This window comes from Rhamphochromis longiceps, linkage group LG4, assembly GCF_057381845.1.
Source record: "Rhamphochromis longiceps isolate RC_006_pf linkage group LG4, R_longiceps_female_GT1.1, whole genome shotgun sequence".
NCBI classification, from domain to species: Eukaryota; Metazoa; Chordata; class Actinopteri; order Cichliformes; family Cichlidae; genus Rhamphochromis; species Rhamphochromis longiceps.
Window position 1 is genome coordinate 16,901,184 of NC_140560.1, and position 20,181 is coordinate 16,921,364.

General features: G+C 40.8%; 2 protein-coding genes across 2 annotated transcripts; both read right to left on the reverse strand.

Annotated features, from left to right (window-relative positions):
- Nucleotides 1-132: 132 nt before the first annotated feature.
- On the reverse strand, nt 133-10,643 carry rabep2 (rabaptin, RAB GTPase binding effector protein 2). The gene is made up of 11 exons (XM_085403532.1): nt 10,428-10,643; nt 6,982-7,137; nt 6,513-6,595; nt 6,090-6,440; nt 5,824-5,919; nt 3,845-3,943; nt 3,414-3,527; nt 2,774-2,975; nt 2,540-2,694; nt 2,257-2,373; nt 133-1,500 (listed from the first exon to the last, which is right to left on the reverse strand). Exons 1-11 carry the CDS (start codon nt 10,474-10,476, stop codon nt 1,396-1,398), a joined length of 1,527 nt encoding a protein of 508 aa, XP_085259658.1. The 5' UTR covers nt 10,477-10,643; the 3' UTR covers nt 133-1,395.
- Nucleotides 10,644-12,561: 1,918 nt separating this feature from the next.
- LOC146671328 (uncharacterized) lies at nt 12,562-18,876 on the reverse strand. The gene is made up of 12 exons (XM_085403533.1): nt 18,611-18,876; nt 17,815-17,926; nt 16,830-16,923; nt 16,524-16,578; nt 16,169-16,309; nt 15,599-15,759; nt 14,657-14,755; nt 14,384-14,529; nt 13,874-14,045; nt 13,679-13,791; nt 13,464-13,548; nt 12,562-13,257 (listed from the first exon to the last, which is right to left on the reverse strand). Exons 1-12 carry the CDS (start codon nt 18,726-18,728, stop codon nt 13,198-13,200), a joined length of 1,356 nt encoding a protein of 451 aa, XP_085259659.1. The 5' UTR covers nt 18,729-18,876; the 3' UTR covers nt 12,562-13,197.
- Between the last annotated feature and the right edge of the window lie 1,305 nt (nt 18,877-20,181).

Here is a 20,181-nt window from a genome sequence, read left to right on the forward strand (position 1 = left end):
GAATCTTAAGATATCTCAGGGAATAAATGTGTAGTTAAAAGTCTTCACACTGGTCCGGCACACTTGCAGTAAGATCTAAGTGGGCTGTATGTGGCCCGCGATGTAAAAGGTACAGACAGCCAAGCACTCTGGTAGCTTTAGGACATGCCTCGCTTCCCAGTGGCGACATTTATTTTTTGCACAGGTTGTTATAAAGCACAACAGAAATAATAATGTGGTCAGTGTTTAAAAGACAACAGGGTGGCATCAATCTGGGAAACCTGCTGACTTAACATTTAGGAGCAAAGGGCTTCCGGCACAGCCAGGATGTTCGAGTAACCAAATATCCAGTTCAAGGAAGTGTAATCATTGTCAGGTAATACTCCACAGTTTTAAAATACACAGATGGTTTACATAGTTATCTGATTAAGTGTAAGTGTAGGATAGAGACTGGGCTGTGACTCTGGCTGTGCTGTCATTAATACAATAAAACAAGTCACAGTATTATCTGATCTTTGTTGGAGTATCTGGGATTTTCCTGTAGAGATGAAGGTTTAGCTTCAATTTCAAGAGCAGCAACAACTTCCAAATACATTAAATCACATTTTAAATCCTAACCTACTGCATTGTGTGCAGTTACACTGTGTAACAAGCTGATATGCATCATTCAGTTTCCAGTAAACTTGCTCTGAAGCCAAGGGTTAAGAAACTCAACCACATGATTTAATTATAAACTTAAATGTAAAAGATGTGACAACCTGCCATCAGTTTCTAATGTGCAGTCGCACCAAATAAAATGGTCAAAGTTACACGTTAATATTTCTTTACTGACACTCTCCTAATCATAAAACCCAGAATGTTGAGTCTAAAAGCTAATATGGTTTTAGTGAAAACAGGAATGTTAACGCTGAGCAAATTCATCCTTATAAGTATTAAAAGTCACATCTAAATGCTGCAGATTTAGTGGCGTCAGTTCATTATTGCACCCGATCCACTGCCAAGAGAGGTCCTTATTCACAGAGATGCAAAAATATTGATAAGTTGCATATTAATTACTGATAGTGTTGGACCCCTGAGTGTTTTACTGGAGTCGTGTCAGATATACAAACACAGAATATTTACAAATGTCTTTGTACAGGAATAAATGTGTTACTAGGCATAAGGAAAAAAAGAAAAACCATGAGCGAGTGTGAGAAGACTTTGCTTTGGTCATTAAGCACCACTTTCCTTCATTGACACCAATCCAACCTCCCCGAGACCTAATGTTTCCGTTTAGGAGTATTTCCAGTGTCGCAGCATGAGTGCTAGCAGCATCGTTCCAGCAGTCACTCCATCAGATCTTCTGTGTTTCATGTAGCCATGGTTAGCTTTCTTGGTCACTCTTGGGATGTTTCATCTCTTTGGTTCCAATGCATTTCAAGGGGTATCCACAGGTGGGGAGTTATCTTCACCATGTCCCTCTTCCAGGATTTCCTTGACTTGCTCCAGACTCTCTGCCTGCCGAATTAACTCCAGCTTCACCTTAAAGGGGAGATAAGTAGGCAGATAAAAATCAGCAAGTCGATGATGTGCAGCATCCTGATGTAAACAGTTTTCCTGTTATTCTTAGATAAGACAGATCACCACAGAAACATGGTGTCTAACCAGATAATTCATCAGCCTCCGGTTACACTGTGACGAAGCACTTTTTGACCAGGATGTCCTTCAGTGCGCTTATTAAACAAATATGTAACACTGCTTTCGTGCATCTGTACAATATCTCTAAAACTAGAAACATCTTGTCCCAGAGTGACGCTGAAAAACTAGTTTATGCATTTATTACTTCAAGGCTGGACTACTGTAATTCATTATTATCAGGATGTCCTTTAAAAACATCCTGAAAAGGCTATGACTGATCCAAAACACTGCAGCAAAAGTACTGAAAGGAACTAGAAAGGGAGTCCTTCGCCCAAACTGGCTTCTCTTCATTGGCTCACTGTTAAATCCAGAATTGATTTTAAATCATCTCCACATACAGTTAGGGCTGGATCAGGTGACTCTCAGCATTCTTTTAGTTTTGCTGCAAAATTTCTAGGCTGCTGGGGGCTTCCCATGATGCACTGTGCACAGTGTTTCTTCTTCACTCACCTTTTTCACGCTCCGTTTATACACATCTCTGCATGTAATCATTAGTCATTATTCATCTCTGGTTCTCCGCCACAGTGTGGTTTTTTTGTCCCGTCTCCCTCCCCAACTGATCCTGGCAGATTAAGCTGACCACTGATGGTTGTTTCTTACCTGCAGTGACTGGGAGAGCTCAACGAAGTCTCGCTGCACAGCCTGGCTGGTGTCGACCTGAGAGCGCAGGCTGATCACCTGGCTCCGCAGTTCCAGACACTGCTGGTTCAGAGTTGCCTGACAAACACAGAAATAACAGTTACATGAAATCCCTGTTTGTTTGACTTTAATATTTCTCAACTTAAAAAAAAAAAAGGAAGCTCCTAATGGTGAATGCTGAAAATGAAAACAAACCACCAAAAGAACAACAAAGCTTATAGATCTAAAAGCAGGCTGCAATTACTTTCTCACTGCTGAGGATCTTGTTGGTGCTTTGCACATGAGAGAGCGCCACCCGGAGGGCTTCCAGTTCAGTGCGGCACGCCAGCAGCTCAGCCTGCAACTGCTCCCTCTGAGCGTGGATCTTCTCTGTCTCGGTCTTCAGACTGGAAAACTGCACTGCACATTAAAAAAAATACGTATAATAAAATACAAATACAAATACCTACTAATCTAAAGCTATAAGCTGGTCACTCACCCTCTAAAACTTCTGATGACATCAGTTTCAAGTAGAAGGAAGCAGATGGAGAATGGAAAAAAAACTTTAAGTACAAGAAAGGCAACACAGCAGATTCAACAGGTAATAAAATAATCCACAGACCGCTCTCCTCTGTCCGTGTGTCCAGCTGCTCCCTCAGGTTGACGATCTCAATGCGAAGGCGCTCTTCACAGTGCGCCCCCTGCAGGTTAGAGTTTTAAAAAATGAAGTCACACTGACGCCATCAAAAAGCAAACATTAAACGTCTTAATGCATACGGGCTAGCACACATACAACCTGACCACCACCTCTGCTAATTATACACATTAAAAAACACAGTTATTATTCTGCCAGAAAATTAAACTTCTCTCTACAATCTTAAAATGCCGGAAGTGAAAGTGAGAGGTCTGAAATATTTCCACTGATCTGCCACAACTACTCTAAATAAGGAAAGCCACTACTTCACAAAGAGGAACTCCAAACAGACAGACAAGCTTCTCGAGAGTGTGTAAAATGCCATAAACGTCCTAAAAATATTTCACTGTCTGTGCTGAATTTCACGTTTAAAAATAAAAACATCATCGAGTTTCAAGTGTTGCTTGCTGCAGCAAACTAAGCAATAAAAACTCAAAGACTGTACATGTAGTGCTGCTGAGAAGGATGAGCCAGTGTCTGGTACATCCTCCTCAACCTCTTCTCCTTTCAGTCTGGAAAGCTCATTGCACATCTTCCTCTGAGAAAGGGACAACTCCGCCTGGACCAAAAGCAAAGCAAACAAACAAATGTAAGTTGGAACCTGCCATCCTAATAACATTCACATCGCTTCATGGATAATGGTACAAACAAGCACTGGAGTCTAGAGTGTGATGGATGATTGAGTCATCGTACACTTGAGTTGTTTATGGAAATGAACGCTGCCAGTTAATTTCTGTTTAGTAAATATGTAGCTGAGTGTGTAATACTGTAAACAAAGGGAAAAAACTCGCCTGGGTCTGTTAAAAGTTGACCAAACCAACCTAACAGCAAATCTACAGCTCACTATATGTTGTTTGAGTGTTTCATGTTACTCACCAGCCGGCTCTGGACTGCATTCTGTGACTGGCTGAAAGATTTCTGCAAATCCTGGAGGAGAGACTCTGAAGCCTGGACCTGAGACTGGAGCGTTGATACCTAAGATCACACATATACATACACTCGTTAATGCACATATAGACAGTGTTGGGTAAGTTACTTTAAAATAGTAACTTAGTTACATTACTAGTTACTTCTCTCAAAAGTAACTCAGTTACTTCAAGTTACTCGTTACTTTCAAAGTAACTAGTTACTAGGGAAAGTAACTTTGGTTTGACTCAGAATTCTCTTGTTAATGTGTTTCTTCCATAACTTTGCCAGTCTTCTAGCTTGCTTACTTGCCACAAGTGCACTGTGCCACCTACCAATAGAAAGGAAAAGATAATGTGCATATTTCCACGAGAGAAATCCCACGCCTGGACCGTCATTGACTGCTGCCATGATTCTAGCCTACGTCACAGCGTCATGTGCGTCTTTTACATCCAACACAAAAACTGCAGTCGTGGTGCTTTCGATTGTACTCAGAACTCGGAAATTCTGCCTTCTGAATAGGAAGATGTAGGTAACACCAGACTGCAGATGAGCTGCATACAGAGCTGGACTGGGACAGAAAATCGTCCCGGGTATTTTGACTAGAGACCGGCCCACCATTATAGGAAAAATCATAAAGCCTTTGAATGAAAACAAACGCTGTTGTGACAGTGATGTACACTGTTTTGATGGTATATATGCATCAATCTATCAATCGTTTGTTGTAAGATTCAGATAATTATTTTTTAAAAGCTAGACATTTTAAATGAGAATAAGAAAGAAAAGTATTTCTTTGTGCCCCCCTTTCCCTGTTAATGCCCTACATGTCCCCCTGGCAACACTTTGCTAGACCCGCCCCTGCACAGTTACCAGCTGTCAGCTACCTAAAAAAGGATCCTGGGGTTATTTGTCTCTCAGAAACAGTTCATAACTTCCCTTCAACTCATTCATGTCACCTGTTCAGCTCTGATGATTCAGTAAGGACATCTCCTGGTTTCATCTTCATGTTTCCCTCTCATCACATAACCAAACCATATCATGACCAGCAGCTTTTACAGCTGTGGCTCCAGCAAACATCAGCTGATACTAGAAATTAATATTAAATAAATTCTAACAACAGCTGATCAAGCTTAAAAGTGCTGCTGTTGTTTAGCGCGACATCCGCTGGTTTCCTCTTTCGGCGCAAAGTGAGCGATAAACAAACAAGAGAGCCGATCAGCTGATCACTGATCAGTTTTCATGATTGAAGTAGAAACAGGAGAGGGAGGGGGCAGAGGATGAGAGAAGAAGAGGCAGCTGTGCAGCGTAAACACAGAATAACTCCAGCTTTGTGCCTTTTTCATTGTAGCTGAATTACGGGACACACTGTTCCTTTTCACCTCAATAAGAAACACGTAATATTTTCTCTGAATACCAGACGGGACGGTTGGCAACTCTAATAACTTATGAACAAAATAAAGTTCAACATCATTAACTTCATAGCACCACCCAGCTGTATAGAAACTCCGTCATGCTAGCTAGCACGCAGTACGGAAAAAGTCAGCACAACAAATAAACTCCACCTAAACTTGGTTTATATCTGACCCAGATAGACTGCAGGTCATAACTTCTTACCTGAAGTTCAGTTCACACTTGGACCGGCGGCCGCCTCGGGTCTCTTTTCCTTCTGCCTCCCCTTTCCTTCATCCACCTGCTGGCTTCCACCACTTGCTAATGTTACTGAATCTGTGGAAGCTCCGCGATAGCCACCACACGAAGTAACAAGCCTATCTAAATCCCAGTAACGACTAACGCGTTCCTGATTTTGGCATAATAACTAGTTACCGTGCTCGTTACCACAATAATAACGTAGTTACTGTAACGCGTTACTTAATAACGCGTTAGTCCCAACACTGCATATAGATATGTACATACATACAGACACACACAGTCAGAGCGTGTTCCTGTACCTGTTTGTGCGTGTGGTTGCTCTGGGTATCCAGTTCTCTCTCCAGCTCCTCCTTCTCTGCCTGCAGGCGACTCACTTCCCCTCGCAGCTCTGACAACTGACCGAAAAAGCCACAATGCAAAGTCATTAGACCACAGGTGCTGACTGGAAGCTACTTAGACATTAAATCTGCTCACATTGGAGCTGTTACACAGCATTTTAGGGGGCTTTTTGAAGAAGTAGCGCAACAAATATGCAGAATAATTTAAAAAACGGTTAAATCCAAACCTGAGCATTGAGCGCATCCCAGTCACTGTGTGTGACCAGCCGGTGGCCAGCTGGTGGCAGGTAAATGGCTTCAGGCACCAAAGTACCCGTGGAGACCAGCGAGTCAGTGTCGTCCTGAGCGTGGTGTTTTCTGGGCAGCGACGGCGTGTCCAAGGAGAAAGAGGACAACGAGGCTGAGTCACAGTTCCTTAGTGAAAAATATCCTTCTGTTGTAAGTGCAGCACCTTCTCCCTCCGGCACCGCCTCCAGCTCTGGTGGATGGCTGTGCGTCGATGGCGCCGATTCGTCCTCAGTCAGACTGTTGACGACTGACGCGTGTTCGGCATCCACCCTTCCCTTCCTTCCACTGATCTAACAAGTATAAAAATCACATGAAGGGAGCCCAAGACACCTGGAGGAAAAGCAACACGGGCACACACTGACCATGTGGGGTCCACTGGATCTCTTCCACTCTACAGGTTGAGACTGCAGAACAGCTATCCTGGCCTCGTACTGAGCTGCTGTCTCTGAAAACACAAGTGACAACACATAATGATAATCTGCGAGTTCAGCTTTCATCTATTGGGACATTAACACGATTACAAAATCTGTTTTTCATCACACTCAAAAAAAGAAATTCATAAAAATACATCCATTTGCGCTACTTTTGTCCAATATTTCTTAAAGCTATTGGCTCTACCTTGGAGCAAATTACTGAATAAATATTAGTGCCAGAAACTACATTTAAACTTGTTCAAAAATTTATATGGGAAACCCACGATGTCCAGTTTTAGTTTTTTGGAGATTTGATTAAAAAAAGACGAAGGAAAAACTGGGCTTTTGTGCTTATGCAATATTTTGCACCGTGCACACAAAGAAATCCAGGCCAGGCCAACGCACAACAATCACTGACCTCTGAGAGCCTCCTGCAGTGACTGGATCTCTTGATCGCATTGTTTTTGCAGCTCTGCCAGTTCCTCCTGTTTGCTCAGCTCACAGATCGTCGCCACACCCTGCCAGTGTTCGACCTGTGCTCTGTAGTCTGCTAGCTGGGCCTGCAGGCTCGTCTCTGAAAATGACAGGACATCACATTTTTGTGCTTTTCCTTTATTAAGTTAGAGCTAAGCCAATGAAAGGTCTGTGCAACAGCTGCCCTAAAACAGTTTATGTTTCTGTAACGGTTAGTCCAATGAAATGGATTATATGTTTGAGCTTTTAACTGAAAGTATAATTATTGTTGTTATCAATCATAATTTCAAGCTTACCGTTTCACAAAAATTTAAAAACAATTATTTTTTATCAACATGTCAAATTACAGTTATATACTTTCGCTTTTCTGAACAGAAGAAAATCTGTTTTAGCAGTTGGATGTCAGGGCTCAAATCTCAAATTTGGAGATACACCTTTACGCAAAGATTTGAGATAAGTTAGAAATTTTGATTTTTCTGAATCAAAACCTGAGGTTAAAAAAAAAATAATGAAATGAAATGAATATTTCTCTTTCAGCTAGCAAATAATAAACTTAACTCAGTCATTTTTTTATTATCCTGAAAAATAAGCAGAATTTACAGGATGTGCAAAAGTTTAGACACCAGCTTTTTAACATAATATCAGATAATCATGAGCTCATTAACCTTCAGCTGAGTCACCACAGATTAAAATAAGTCAAGTAGCGTCATTAGGAACTGATAAAGTGTGCTCTAACCTTTGTGTTAACACTCAACAAACATGGGCTACTAGGTGCATGAGGATACACACACAAAACAAACAGTCATACAATATAAACATCCCTGTACCTAACCCTTCAAGTTTGCTTGTGTAGACAAATGTGACCACATTTCCGTATCTATAGTGACTAAAATGCTTTCCCCCTCCTAGTTTGAGTATTCTGTTCAGCTTTATTAACTACAATAACCTTGTTAGGAAACGGCTGATGGACTATTCATTTAAACTACATGTTTCATAATGTCTTGATCCATGCTCAATTGATTTAGGTCAAAAGCTCAAATAGGATTGCTTGTTGTAAACAAATCAGGTTGTAAACAAATCAAAAACTGAGTGTGCTCATGCACTATTTGTTTGGTCTGCTGTTTATCTTTTAATTTCATAATTTAATTATGAATTTATTCAATTATTTTTGTTTCTCTGGTTTTTCTGGAATCTAGTCCTAAAAGCATGGGCATTTAGAAAATGCTATATGAACGCAGGTGTAATAAGCTAAAGCTCGAGCACACAAAAATCAATCATTTGATCGATAAGATCTAGCGCTGTCACCGTTAACGCGTTAATGCCAACAGCCCTAATAAGTTCTATTCTTTGTTTTCACTTAGTTATTTTATGGACATTTTTTGGCTGTTGTAAATTTTAAAAAACTGTAAATGATGATCGATCTCATGCAGACAACTATTATTAATTAGGAAAAGCTTCGACGTGACTATAATGACTTCCAGGAAAGTTTCGCTGACACAGGGGTGGGTTATGCTGTACTGTTGCTACACAGAGCTGAAAAACATGGTCTGGAAGAGGAAAGGAAGCCTTATCTATGACGCGGTCACAAAAGCCAATGTCCGAAGTATGCAAAAAATCTCCATAAGCTGGAGTCATTTGGACACAGCTGCTCCGGACCTATTGGGTTAAACCTTATCTCTTTGGTCAAATGTCTGAAGAAACAAACAAAAAAAAAAAAAGCAGAAGCATTTTATGAAAAGGGTATTTTGACAACTGTTCAGCATAGGGTGGAAGTACACAGGAAACACTGCACAGATTTGGAATTCGAATCATTCAGTCCATCAGGGAACTGAAAGTGAAAACCAACTGGCCACAGTAACTAGTCAGCAGAGATATCTGACTTACACATTATTGGAAATCTATAGTTTGAGCCTAAAAATATCTCAGAACTTGAAATTGTCTGAAAATTACAGGACTTGGCTCCTTCTGTAACCTGTAAAATCTGTGAAATCAAAGTGGTTGTACTCAGTAAAAGACCTAAACTCCAGTACTAAACACCAGTATATTTAAGTTCATGAAATATTTGCATTAACATCTGAAGGAAGACACATGTTTAAAGTGTCTTGCTGCAGGCTTTTTACATAAAATCAACAACAAAACATCTGATTTGACCAAGGGGCTGGCTTGGACCACATCACTGATTAGTTTAGCTTTCAGTCTAACCATTTATTCTTTTATTTGTATTAAATTGCTTTCTACAACTTGCTCACTTTCACACACAGGAACTCAAACCTAAAAAGTATTTATTTAATAACTTTAAAAAAAAATGAGCAGCATTTCTCTACAATCTCTAAGACAGCTTCAGTTTACAGTATATTTTTTATTTGAAAGGAGGGAGGATGAAAAAAATATACCTCAACACATTCCTCCCCTCTACATTAGCTTCCTTTATAAATTAAAAGTATCACTCCTGGCCCTGTACTTACTTGGTATTGGGATCGATACCGAAATTTGCAGTAACTTACAGCACCATTGGAAAAGGGACGAGTGAAACTTTATACTTTGCTACTTTTAGACAATCTCATACAGGTTACAGTTATTTGTAGGACACCTGTGCTGCTTGAGAAATTTACAGCAAGCACTTGTTGCACTGACCTTTACTACTTACCCTACACCTACAAGGTGATTTGTAAACTTACTCAAATGCTGCATTCAAGGACACCAGGAGATGGGTGTACATTCATGTGAACTTCATTCCGCACGACGCCCTTTCCAAGGGCACGCACGCTGTTCATCACCACATCTATGTGACTTTGTAATGCAAAACAGCCTGTGCACTGCTGCCTCCTACTATTTATTAAATCACCTGAAAGGTAAACTCATGCTTTAATGCAAGTAATAATATTTCAGTGACATTGTGTGCACTGGATAATACGACTACTTTAACAAAATGCCAGCTAATGAAGGCTTCTTTTACTTTCAGTTACATTTTCAGTGCTATAATCATTGTTATATTTACCATTTGTCATAAATTACCTAGTGGTTTTAGCCCTAATGCTGCAATAACACCAATGTGTATGATTGAAGTGGCAACTAAACAACATTAAAACCCACTTTCCCTCTTTTTTCGAGGAGAAAAGTAAACGTTAATACAGAGCTAGCCAGCGGTTAGCATCGTCCGTTCATTTCTATGGGCAGTAATGCTAACAGGCCGTCTCCCGGCTACGTTCCCCAGCGCCCCTTCAACAACAGCAGGTTCCGGCTGAAGACAAGCAACAAGTTAAAATGAATACTTAACTACGTTTAAAGCGGAAAAGCGGCCAGTGTCGCCTCGTAGCTTACCCTGATGGTGAATGTGGTGATAGTAGCTAGCTGTGAAGCAAATTAAAGTTTTGTTTGTTTTTTAATTACCTGTGTCTTCATTCTTGGAGCTCATCTTCTCGTCTGGCAGCTCCATCATCAGAAGAGGAAGGGATGTCAGGGGAGGGGGGGAAGAAAAGCTAATCAAAACAGTGGTAAATCCGTCTTGATCATTTTTGTGCAAGCAGCAGGACTTGAGTGTGGAAATGATAAGCACAGCGTCAACTTCAGGAAACAACTTTCCCCGGTCTAAGCCTGCGGAAAACACGTCAACCTCCTTCCTGTGCATAGATGCCTGTCCCTGTTTGCCTCCAGTGTTTAGTCTGTTAGTTCGGATGGTTTTTTTAAATGCGCATTAATATCAAGATGTCGTGGTGCTCAGGTTTGAGTTTTATTACTGCTGCTTCCTCCCTGGAGATTTTACTGTACATCCTGATATGCCCGGGCTTATGACCCTGGAGATCAGTGAACCATAGCTTGATCCACATTTCAGTCCATATGCAAGAATATCATCAAACACAGATTACTTATTATATTAATTAAGATTATTATCTCTTTATTGTCTTAACAAACTGACTTAGACAACTTTATTTGGAGGTGATTAAATGCTCCTTTTAATCTCACAAAAATGTATTTTTTTAGCTGCAAAAGCCACCGTGGGAGTATCTGATTCATTTTATGTAGAAATAGGAAAGAATACAAAGTAAGTGTGACTGTAAACATGAATCAGAGTTTATACAAAATAAGTATACCCTCTGCTGGAGGGATACTGGTAATGTTAGTTAACCAAAGTCAAACCAAAAAACCAGGTGTGCTTACAGAAAAGACTCAAATGAGTGAAATGAAAATAAACAGGTGATTGCTGATCTTTGTAGGCGAATTAAAAAAAAATCGAATACGTTTGGTTTACACCTGTATTGGTAAATACACTGTAGTCCTGCTCCATAACCAAATACGCCACAGCTTCGATGAAATACTCTGTCAGTTTTACACAAATCCATCAGGACTCAAACCTAGAAAAGTTCAACTTTCAACTCGTTAGTCCACAGAATATTTTCCCAGAAGTCTTTGGGTCTTTCCAGACTGACAGATATCAACGATTTTCTTCCTCAGCTGTTTTATTTTCTGATTGATCTGATTTTAATGATCTGAAACCTTTAAATGTCACAAATATGAAGAAAAAAATCAGAAAGGGGAGCAAATACTTTTTTAACGTGGTGTAGCGATGAAGCGGTGAGGAGCAGAGATACTGTAGTGATGGTGGATGATTTTTAATACGTGGGGTCAACCATCCAAAGCAGCTGACAGTACAGGAGAGAAGTGAAGAAGTGCAGCCAGGGTGGAGTGGGTGGAGATGTGTCAGGGTGATTTTTGACAGAAGGAAAGAAGCAATATGCAGGGGGTTGGCGTAACTGAGGAGGAAGATACTAGGGGTAGGATGAGGAGGCAGGCCTAAAGGGAACAACCGAAAGAATAAGACTACGACCCAAAATGGTAACACTAGACTTCTTTTGAAAGGCTTACAATGTACTTATTGACATACATTATGTCAGGAAGCAACAGAAACATATTCACCGTTAGATCATGAGGCATTCATACGATTGCAAGAAACTATTTTACACTGACGAAGTGGCATTCACAGGTCAAACCAATGGTTAACCTTTTAAAAAGAGGAAATTACATTTTCTGAGCAAAACTTTGCACTCTGGTCTCCTAGCACCTGTTTCCTTTGGGTACCAAAAGCATAACTGAACAGGAAATATCCCGTGGTAGTTTCCTGTTTTTGCTTTTATTAAAAAAAAAAAAAAAAAAAAAACAAATAAAAAAAAAAAAAAAAGAAATACTAGAAAAACAAGCTGGAAACCACTTAAAATGCTGATACCACACAAGTCTATGGTGTATTTATCTGGAATCCTGATGTGGTTTTGTTGCGATGATGTTTTATAACTGGCACTGTTGTTCACAGGTTCTTACAAAAACAAAACATTCAAAACCGAGACACGACATCATATCCTGACTTCCATTCAATAGAAACTGGGACTGTAAACAGAGATCATCTGTGTCCAAACTTCAAGTTCACAAGGAAAAAAGCTTTAAAACACTAACATGTCACAATATTACATAAAATCCTTAAACCTTACGCTTAAGAAGAAAAGTAAAGTAAAAAAAAAGTATCATCCATTAATGTATTGAACATTGCTTTTTTATTTATTCAAGTTTAAAACATGTTCACAATGTAGAAAGAAAATACAAAAGGTTTGATTGGTCACAGGTAACACTTCTTACTGCAGCATCAAGATGCGTGCAGACATCTGGATATTCTACATATGAGCCAACCTACACAACCTGCAGACATTCATGATGGGAAATGGATTCATTAACGAGTCACAAGCACTGTAAAAAACTCTGGTAAAGGTCCTCAGAAACAGTAGCTCATAGAAAGTGACTCACACAAAACAGCGCTTTAGGTCTCATACAGAAATATTATAAATAGTTTGGAAATGTTTAAATATCTTAAAGTGGTATAAGCCTGAAATCATTTCAGAGAAGAGGCACCGATATGTGTATATAAAATGTTTACAAAGAAGTCATCAGTAACAAAAGCTCATTTCATCTGCAGGTAGTGTGTGGTTTAACAGCTTTTTTTAATATAACAGAGATAACATCATCTAAATGGGTAAAGTGGCTTTACAGTTCACAGCACCAGAACTTGGATGGTTCACCACCAAGAGGTCTGCAGAGCACGGCGGCTGGTGTGGAATCTTGGAAAAGTGATCGTCTAGTCCTTCGTGACAGTGGGGATATCTGCATGCATGCGTCTCTACAAGCCCATGTCGTGATCGCTGACGCTCTGGCGTAGGTAGTCTTCATACAGCTTTTTCTACAGGAAGAGAATCAACCATTAAAATCCCAAAATAATCCACTTCATGCCAGCAGAAGCAGTCACACTCATACAGGGATGCAAAGATCCAACTTTTTTCAGTTCTGGCACCCATACAGATTTCTTTGCTTAGGCTTAGTGTGGTTGGAGCGGTCAGCAAACTGATATCTGATCAGTGCATCCCTATCCGCACACATACACACTACCTTTTTGGTCTTGACCACCTCCTGCACGTACTCCAGCTTCTCCTGCAGCTGCCTTTTCTGTTTGGTCGATAGAGTGGGTTGAGTTCTGCAAAGAATCAAAGGGAGAAGTGTGATGAGGTTCGCAGTGAACAAATAACATGAGGACATGCAAGTGCCTCGGGTACTGATGGATGAAAACGTCTAAAAGGCTGTGATGACACTGCGAAACTTCCTACCTGAAGATGAAGCGTGCAATAATGAGCAGGAGGAAGGACAGAAGCACCAGCCCAGCGCAGCCATAAAGCCGCTGCTCCACAGACAGGGAGTCAAATACTTTCACCGCGGGCGTCTGCACGACACAAGAGCAGCCTTATGTGAAGACCATATGCAACAGTTTCAACTATGAATGACGAGCGTGCTTGGCCACTGACCAGGTAGAGGGAGAGCGCCTCTGTACCCTCTCGGCCCAGAGCCGCCTCCAGCAGGTCCTGGGACAGAGCGCCCAGCAGCAGAAACGCCATCAGAGCCAGAGGGACGCTGAAACCCAGCAGAGTCAGGAAGCAGCTCTTGCAGCGTGCGCGTCGGTTCTCAACAGTGGTCTGCCTGCGTGAACAGATGGTCAGGTTATTCTCCGAAGGCAATTCCAAACAAAAATATGACTCACACGTTCCTCTGAGCACTCCTACTGAAGGATTCCCGTCAATCTTTATGGTTACACTTTAATTCAAGGTCAATGTATGGCTATTAAAAGGCGTGAACGCACAAACTCTTAAATCGATGTTAAAATTATTGGCCAAAAGGGCACCGTGTGCAAGAAAAACAGTGTCAGGAACCTCCTGCTGTGGCAATACCTTGTGAATAAGGGAGCAGGTGAAAGTAGCCTTTCAGAGGAGGTGGTCAGTGCAGTGTGAATTACAAAGTGAGTGTCTCCTCTGTGTTACCTGTCGTTACTGAGCTTGTCTGCGATAGCCTCAACAATGAGCTCACAGTCCCTCTCCAGAGAGTTGAGCGTGTTTTGGACCGTCTGGTTGATAGTTTTCTCGATGGTGCGACAAACCTCCTCAATCTGGTTGACGCAGCGGCTTGGCTGACAGCAGGAAGACAAACAGGAGGATTGTTTTTCTTCTAAACAGTAGTCTATAACAACTGGTGAATTGTGTGTGTGTAGAAAGAGTAAGGAAGGCAGAAAGATGAGATGAAAGAATCACTTTTACCTTATTTGGATTAGGAATGTAGATGGTGGGCATGTCAAACCCACACTTGTTGAGTCCGGGCCGCTTGCAGAGCTCCTGGACAATCTGCATCATCACCCTCTGAGAGAGCAGTAACAAAAGACACAGGAGTCAGGAGGAGACAGAACAAAGATGCAATTTTTCTGCTACTGATAGGGAGATTATCGACTGTATGTGGTGCTTTTCTGTTATTTAGTCATGCAAACAAAGTTAGAAATGCACCATTCACTTACTCATGAATACTGTGACTGCACAATGTCGTGTTTAAACAAGTATTATCTTACTGCAAATTAGGAAATCCCTTTAGTTTATGGACAGATCGAAATGAAATTAGAAATTACAAATATACTCATCAAGTCTGAAATCTGTGCTCTATTAGCTACAATTTCATCAGCGTAAAACAGACTTTGCAGCATATGAGGATCAACCACAAAAACATTTATCAGTTTCCTTTTCTGTGGATGGATGAATGTATTGATGGATATTAACAAACTTTGGTAAGATACGGCTCAACAGGCTGCGTATATACAACAGTTCCCTTTGGCAGGGAATCTGTGTCGCACTCACAGAAATCCCTTGGTGAAAGAAAATGTGGCACTTCAGACAGTTTTAAACCAGGCTCCAGAACAGGGAGCCACCTTTGTGACACAGAAAATAACCTGAAAGTAATCAGAGGGGTGTTCTTCAATGCAAGATTAATGAGCAAAAGCATCACTCAATCATTTTTCCATACCCAGTGCAGGTTTTGGGGGTTTTTTGTTGTTGTTTTTTTTATTCACTAGACTGGCAAAACACACCGGGTCAGCATACTTAGAAACTGCACTGCAGAGTGTGGGAAGGAATTATCTAATACAAAGAGAATGATGTAACTTTGTTTGTTCAAAGCGTTGACTCTCCTACAGAAGCTGCTGCTAGTATACGTACCTGTCTGTCCGACTCTCCTCCGGCCTCGTCAGCCTTGCTCAGGTAAAACCGCAGCCGGTCTCCATGCTTTTCATTCAGGCTCTCCACAATGTTGAGGGTGCGCTTGCACAGAGCCTGACCCATGGGGTCAAAGAAGACCAGAATTAGGTCACAAAGATCACCTGAGAGCGACAGTGAAAAGGGGCATTATTTACTACTGAGGAAACCCTGTGGATTTATTCTCATCGCATTATAAACTGGGTCGTAATCCCAACAAGTGTGGAATTTCTTTCTATTTCCCTGTTATTTAGTCAAACTAAGAACTTAAACTGCTTAAAGATGTGTCGAAGCACGCAAAGCTGACTCACAAAGCTCACTAGGGTAAATTAAAAGTACTAATGAAGAGATAAAAACTTGACTGATCATTCATTATAATGGAGAGGCCCACAAGCATCTAAATGACTCCAAATTGAGTGTGCTTTTAGTTTTGTTTGTTTCAGGTATCTTTGGTTTCACAGAGCTACCGCTTTCCTTCTGCATTACCAAAAGAAGATTGCTTAAAACTACCACAAGACAACAGCAGAAACCCACCCAGCCACAGGATGACCTCGTCCACGTCAAACGGATACTTCATATCGCCGTCCACCAAGCCTGGCGAATCAACAAACGTCACCAAGCTGAACCGTTTCTGTCGAGACGTGCAGATCTCTGTGCTCAAGTACTCTGAGACACCTGGGGAAGAATTCAGAAACACAGTTACAGTGAGTGCCTAGCATTAATAAGAACTACTACTCTAAAAGGTTTTCTCTTCCTATTCAACTGGGCGCTTTAATCATTTTTTGTTTGTTTGTTGGTACATACAAATCATTTTAAATGAATTCCAATAAAACGGCAAACTGCCAAAACACTGTCCATAGCAAATCTCTGGGCATATTAAATCTCTCACCTTTAAACTCCTGCAGAGGTTTGAAGTGTGGATACAGATGAAGGGTGGCGTTTCCCTAAAATAAATAAATAAATAAAGCAGAAGTAGATCTGTCACAGATAGTTTGCAAAAAAGGACATCAGGTACTCAAAGAACATTGAAACCACAAAAGACGAACTCATTTTAGTCCACAGTAATAAATCACTGTTACGAGGAGCAGACAGCTGACATTTTAAAGATGCAATGGCTCACGGTGGGAATGAGACGTGCCTTTTGAAAACACCCATAGCCCTGTCTCAAAAACAGAAAATGGACTGCAGCACTTACTGTGAGAGACTCTCTCTTGCGTCCACTTGTAACAAAGCTAAAGCCTTGGGTCTCAATTGCTACTCCAGTGCGCTGGATGTGCTCTTCCACGTACCTGAACAATAAGAACAGAAAGATCTTGATTATTGCTAATCTGAATAGTGTATAAAAACCAGAATGATGGGCGCAACTGAATGCTAAAGACACTGATAAAGATGGACAGGATAATTTAGTCAACTCAGATTCAGACGTGAGTCAAATGAAGATCCGAGAACATTTAGAAGTAATTGTAACTCTTTAAATACTGGTAATTTCAGAGGATACACACATGCGCTTTATTCAGTCTGACTGCTGTGCAACTGGGCAACAAATTAAAGGAAAGCCAACAGGCACCTTGGTCAGGTTTTAGTCTGATGAGGGCCTCCAGTGCCTGTTCCTTGGCACTGAGTTTACTCTGAGTTGTGCACCGATTCCCTGTACATGGGCACATGGTTATCATGAAGCACAACATCCCCATCAGGAAAGAAATAGGATGAACACCAGGTTCCCTCTAACAGCTGATTAAAACTTCTGCAATCCATTGCTGTCATTACAATTGGTAATGATTGCAATGCTTTATATTAGGTTATGCGGTTGTGTCCCGGTGTTTTATATGCAGTGGATGCCACAACAGAAACACCTGAGACTTTGTCCCTCCTGAGTCCTACTTCCAATTTTCAGTTTTAAACATATTTGCCCGTCAAGTTCCTCCATTTTTTCACATTCCCTAATATCTATTTTAATGGTTGGGACAATCTCCTTCCAGGAAATTGCTAACATCTATGAGTCCTGAAGGTGTAGGGTTGCGGAAGGATTTTCCGGTTACGCGTACCTACGGCATAGATTTAACACAGAAGTCTCCTCATCCCAGACACCAGATTTCCATTACTTTGTCAGTTGGATAAGTGGTTAATAATCTGCCACCTATTTGCACTTGTGCAAATATTTATCCATAGTATATATTTACCAGTTGATGAAGGAGCTTTTCCCAGCAGAGTGGTTCCCCATCAGCAGCACTGTGATCTTTTTTCTGGGCGGCAGCAACTTCACACTAACCGATTCGGCCACTGTGATCAACCCTGAATATAACAGAGAGTAGGACACAGATGGTTTATTAGCTTCTGTAGGAAAGGAGAAAAATCATGGTGCTGTGTTGGGATGAGCAGATCTAAATGATAAGTGACATTTGGCATGTAAAGGACAATATCAAAGTTCTCAACTACTCAAAGGAAGCCATTTCGCTAGGTGATAGTCTTCTTTCTCTCATCATTCCCATTTTTTCACTTGGCATTTTGTCTCGTCATTATCTTTGAGATATATCAGCGAGATGTATGAGTCAACTGGCAGATCTGGTGCTGAAATGTTGCACACGTTCTCAATATACAGGATAACCCTGTGCTGCCAATACTGGAGATAGATCCAGATCCAGAAGTGTGCCTTGTAAACCTATATTAGAAGTTACATTACAACTATGCAACTGACTTATTAATAACAAACAGAGTGTCACATCAGTGGGTGACTGATTTAACCAGCATTAATGTTGACAGTCGCATCGTCAGCAAATATAAAATCCTCACTAGCTAACTCAGCTAACGGTTAGCTCCCCGTGCTTTGGGAAAGGCTAACGTTATGTACAAAGTTAGCTAGCTACCCCGCGGTGCAGCAAAGAGTTTGTTTTATCAACTTTAATATCAAACAGGTGAAAGGTGCAGGCGTCAGGTGAGATGCTGTCAGTTCCACGAGTTGTACGTCAGCCAACTCACCGCTGTCAGGATCCGTGTACAGTTCATGACAATCCCGCAAGATGCGCTCATCGCAGGACACACCGCCGGTTATCGAGTCTGAGTTTGCAGCACTTCGGCTCTTGATTTTCCCGGACATCGTTACACTCAGTGATGAATTAAAAGATTCACACAAACTTCAGCAAGCATATGAATTCCACCTCAATGAGCTAGCTGCAAACAAAGCCTGTCTGCCTCGTTTGAATCGCCCCGGTCTGTGCCTTGGCCACGTCGTCAGCTTGGGCGGCTTTTGTTGCACGGGATTATGGGTAATGAAGTTTGGAATATGTCTGAGGGGAAGCGCCAAACATTTCCTGGTTAGACAGACATATTGGATATGTAGAGCTGTTTTTTAATAAACACAACATTTCATTAGGGAAACTTTAATAATTAAACTAGATTCCCTTGTGTTTAAAATCACAGCAAGTTATATCTGCAATTTTAAAAACATAAGTAAACGAGTATTTCAAAGCCAAGGACATTTACGTTCACACATGCTGCACCTTGAATGTAAAAATAATTTGTAAGCATCATGTTAGTAATAGCAGAAAAAGACTTTTAAGGATACCTGATCCCTATTTTGTGGGGCTCTGTGCAAATTAATGCAGACATGTTAGTGTATTTGTGGTCCAGACATTTTGGTTGGATTTTTAAAAACACTGTCGACTCACACCAAGAAGTTCCTTGGATTAAATCAAAGCATTGTCTTGCTGAACTATGCAAGGTCTTCTCTGAAAAGGATATCATCTGAGTGGGAGTGGGAGTACATGTTACTCTAAAAAACTGTATGCGACCTTTCCAGTGTGAAAGCTGTCAGTTTCATAAGCAATTATATACTCTTGAACTGAGTGCTGTTTACAAGCCAGATGGTACAGCTACTACTTTTAGTCCAAATGATGTAGTTTCCATGTTTTCAAAGTGAATTTTAAACTGTAATTAGTCCGAACACAGAAGACGTTTTCCACTTTGGCCCAGTCCATTTTAAGTGAGAATTGGCCCAAAGAAAAAGGCAGTATTTCTGGATCATGTTCATATATGGCTTCTTTTTAGCTTTAACCTAAATTTTTGGATAGTCTGGTGAACCGTGTTCACAGACGATGATTTCTTTCTGAACGAGTTCCTGAGCCCGTTTCATTCAAGAATTATTCAAGAATTATATCTGTTTTAAATCTAGTGCACTGAGGGCCTGAAAATCACAGGCAACCAATATTGATTTTTGGCCTTGTCCCTTGCACACAGAGATTTCTCCAGATTTTCAAAATCTTCCGATGATATCATGTACTGTCAATGATACAGTATTAAAGAATGCACAATTTTACATTGAAGAACATTTTTTCTTAAATTACTCCTTAATTTTGTAGATGCAGTTTTTATATAGATTGGTGAAACTTTAAGATGTTTTTCTTAATACAGTCTTTTTATATCCAATCACAACCTGTTGTCACTCAACCTAAATGCAAAATGTTCCTCCAGTTGCTTCTTTTTAGTTCCTCTTACTTTTCCAGTCTTTTTGTTGCCCTATCTTCTTTAGAGGCATGTTGCTGCCATCAAAT

What these genes read in the sequence shown, in the direction of transcription:
- LOC146671328 (XM_085403533.1), bottom strand. Translation starts at nt 18,728, where the DNA reads ATGTCCGGGAAAATCAAGAGCCGAAGTGCTGCAAACTCAGACTCGATA. An exon ending in GAGGAGAGTCGGACAGACAG is followed by an intron (nt 14,756 to 15,598) that starts GTACGTATACTA and finishes CTGCTCTCTCAG; the next exon opens with AGGGTGATGATGCAGATTGT. An exon ending in ACATTCCTAATCCAAATAAG is followed by an intron (nt 14,530 to 14,656) that starts GTAAAAGTGATT and finishes TCCTGCTGTCAG; the next exon opens with CCAAGCCGCTGCGTCAACCA.
- rabep2 (XM_085403532.1), bottom strand. Translation starts at nt 10,476, where the DNA reads ATGATGGAGCTGCCAGACGAGAAGATGAGCTCCAAGAATGAAGACACA. An exon ending in ATGCAGTCCAGAGCCGGCTG is followed by an intron (nt 3,528 to 3,844) that starts GTGAGTAACATG and finishes CTTTTGGTCCAG; the next exon opens with GCGGAGTTGTCCCTTTCTCA. An exon ending in AGATCCTCAGCAGTGAGAAA is followed by an intron (nt 2,374 to 2,539) that starts GTAATTGCAGCC and finishes TGTGTTTGTCAG; the next exon opens with GCAACTCTGAACCAGCAGTG.